General features: G+C 62.8%; 1 protein-coding gene across 2 annotated transcripts in view; it reads right to left on the bottom strand.

Annotated features, from left to right (window-relative positions):
- Positions 1-1809, bottom strand: part of PSD2 (pleckstrin and Sec7 domain containing 2) — a 54160-nt gene that overhangs the window by 27416 nt on the left and 24935 nt on the right. For both annotated transcript variants that reach the window (XM_045284660.1, XM_045284661.1), the window contains exons 3-4: positions 925-1383; positions 484-678 (exon numbers count right to left, since the gene is read on the bottom strand). In XM_045284660.1, coding sequence (XP_045140595.1) covers positions 484-678; positions 925-1383 — 654 coding nt within the window. The remainder of the gene's footprint in view (positions 1-483; positions 679-924; positions 1384-1809) is intronic.

Raw genomic sequence — 1809 nt, forward strand, 5'->3', positions numbered from 1 at the left:
AGCTAGGGAAGGAGGCTGGGAAACTGCAGGCAGAAGGGTAGGAGTGTCCTGACCCAACGGCCAGCGGAGAAAGGATTCTGAGAAGACAAGAGTGGAGAATTCTTGCCGGAAAAGAAAATAAATCTCCACCTTAACCTACTCCAGCTAGAGCCACAGGTTTAAAAGTCACACACACACACACACACACACACACACACACACACACACCGCCCTCACGATCATCACACCCTGCTCCCCAGCCCCGAGGGGCTGCCTGCCACCTCCATCCTCCACCACCCCCACCCCGCTTCCTGGGAGTTGCAGCCTCTCCCAAGCAGCCTAGAAAGGAAACAGATTTAGGGCGAGGCCAAGAATGAGGACAGCCACGGGAGGGGCTCCTTGGAGACTACTGGGAGGCCCCTTAGAACCAGGCGCCCAGGGTCAAAGCCACTCCCACCCCCATGGGGTCCTCGCCAGGGTTGTAGGGGTGGGGGCAGCACTCACTTCTTGCCCAGCTGCCGGGCCACGTCGCAGCGCTGGAAGCCCTCAAGGTGGTAGAGGCGCCGTGCCAGCCGGCGAGCGGCTTCGCTGACCCCCTGGCACCCGTTGGCCAACGGGTCCGCACTGCCTGGCTCCAGCCCCTCTGAGCTGCTCAGCTCTGAGTCAGAGTCTGACAGGCCGTCCTTCAGGCTGGGGTCACTGCAAAGGGAGGAGGGGGAGAGAAGGGAGTCAGAGGCCGAGCAGGAAGGAGCCAGGTCAGACTCTTGGAAGGCCTTCTCGCGTGTAATCACGAGTGACGCGGCGCAGCTGCCTGACCCCCTGAGCCGTGGAGACATGGCAGCGCAGGCTGGAGCCACAGAACCTAGCAGGCTCTGGGGAGTCTGGGTACAGAGAGGTGGGGACCCTGGGCTCCCCTAACCCAGCTCCCAGCCGGGGCCTCCTCACCTGGTTGAATTCAGCAGCTTCTCTGTGTCCTCCTCCTCTTCCTCTTCTTCCTCCTCCTCCCCAACTGGACCCTGAGGCCCATCCTCATGGAAGCCGTTGGGCATGGTCGTGAGAGACAGGTGGCTCAGGACGTTCTCGGAGCGGCTACTGGAGATGGAACAGCGCAGGGGGCTGCCCAGCTCCCCATCGCCGCCAGAAGCCCCCATGTCCCCCTCGGGCCCCATGTCCCCATTGCCCAGCCCAGCCCCTGGCTCTGGGCTCTCCCGGGCCCGCTGCTGGATGAGGGGCGTGAGCGGGGCCTCGAAGCTGACGCAGCTGTCGCTCTCGTCCGTGAGGCTCAGCACGTCCAGCGAGTCCAGGCTGCTGTACTGGGTGCCCCGCAGCAGCTCTGACTCCACAATCTTCTCAAAGGTGGCGCTGAAGCCATCTCGAATATCCGGCTCCCCAGGGCCACCCAGCCTGTGAAATGAAGGGAGCCGGTCACCCCTCAGCCAGTGTCAGAGGCTGGTGACTGTCCCCATCCTCCCAAGAGCTCGGTGGGGTGTGGGAGCAGGCAGGGGCTGTGTCCCGCCTGCTTGTTCTTTCAGTCAATGCTGACTGAGCACAGGTTCCGGATCGGGACTAGGGACCCAGCCATGAAAAGGGCGGACCTGGCCCCCAGCACCTCCTCGTGCTCCGTCATGGGCATCAAAGAAGTATTTGTTTTCAAGAAAGCATGCCCCGGGCAGGCTCTTCCCTCAAGGTTTCCAAAGCAAAGGCCACAGTCCATTCGTGGTCACCAGGGGTGGGAGGGGGCGGGGGTGGCCCTGAGCCCACGGTGGCAGGTCAGACATCACCACTGATGAGCGAGGTGCTCATCCACACTCACTGCACGGCACGCCACAT

Source organism: Echinops telfairi, unplaced genomic scaffold (assembly GCF_000313985.2).
Source record: "Echinops telfairi isolate 266 unplaced genomic scaffold, ASM31398v2 ScPeMD7_7469;HRSCAF=8507_0, whole genome shotgun sequence".
NCBI classification, from domain to species: domain Eukaryota; kingdom Metazoa; phylum Chordata; class Mammalia; order Afrosoricida; family Tenrecidae; genus Echinops; species Echinops telfairi.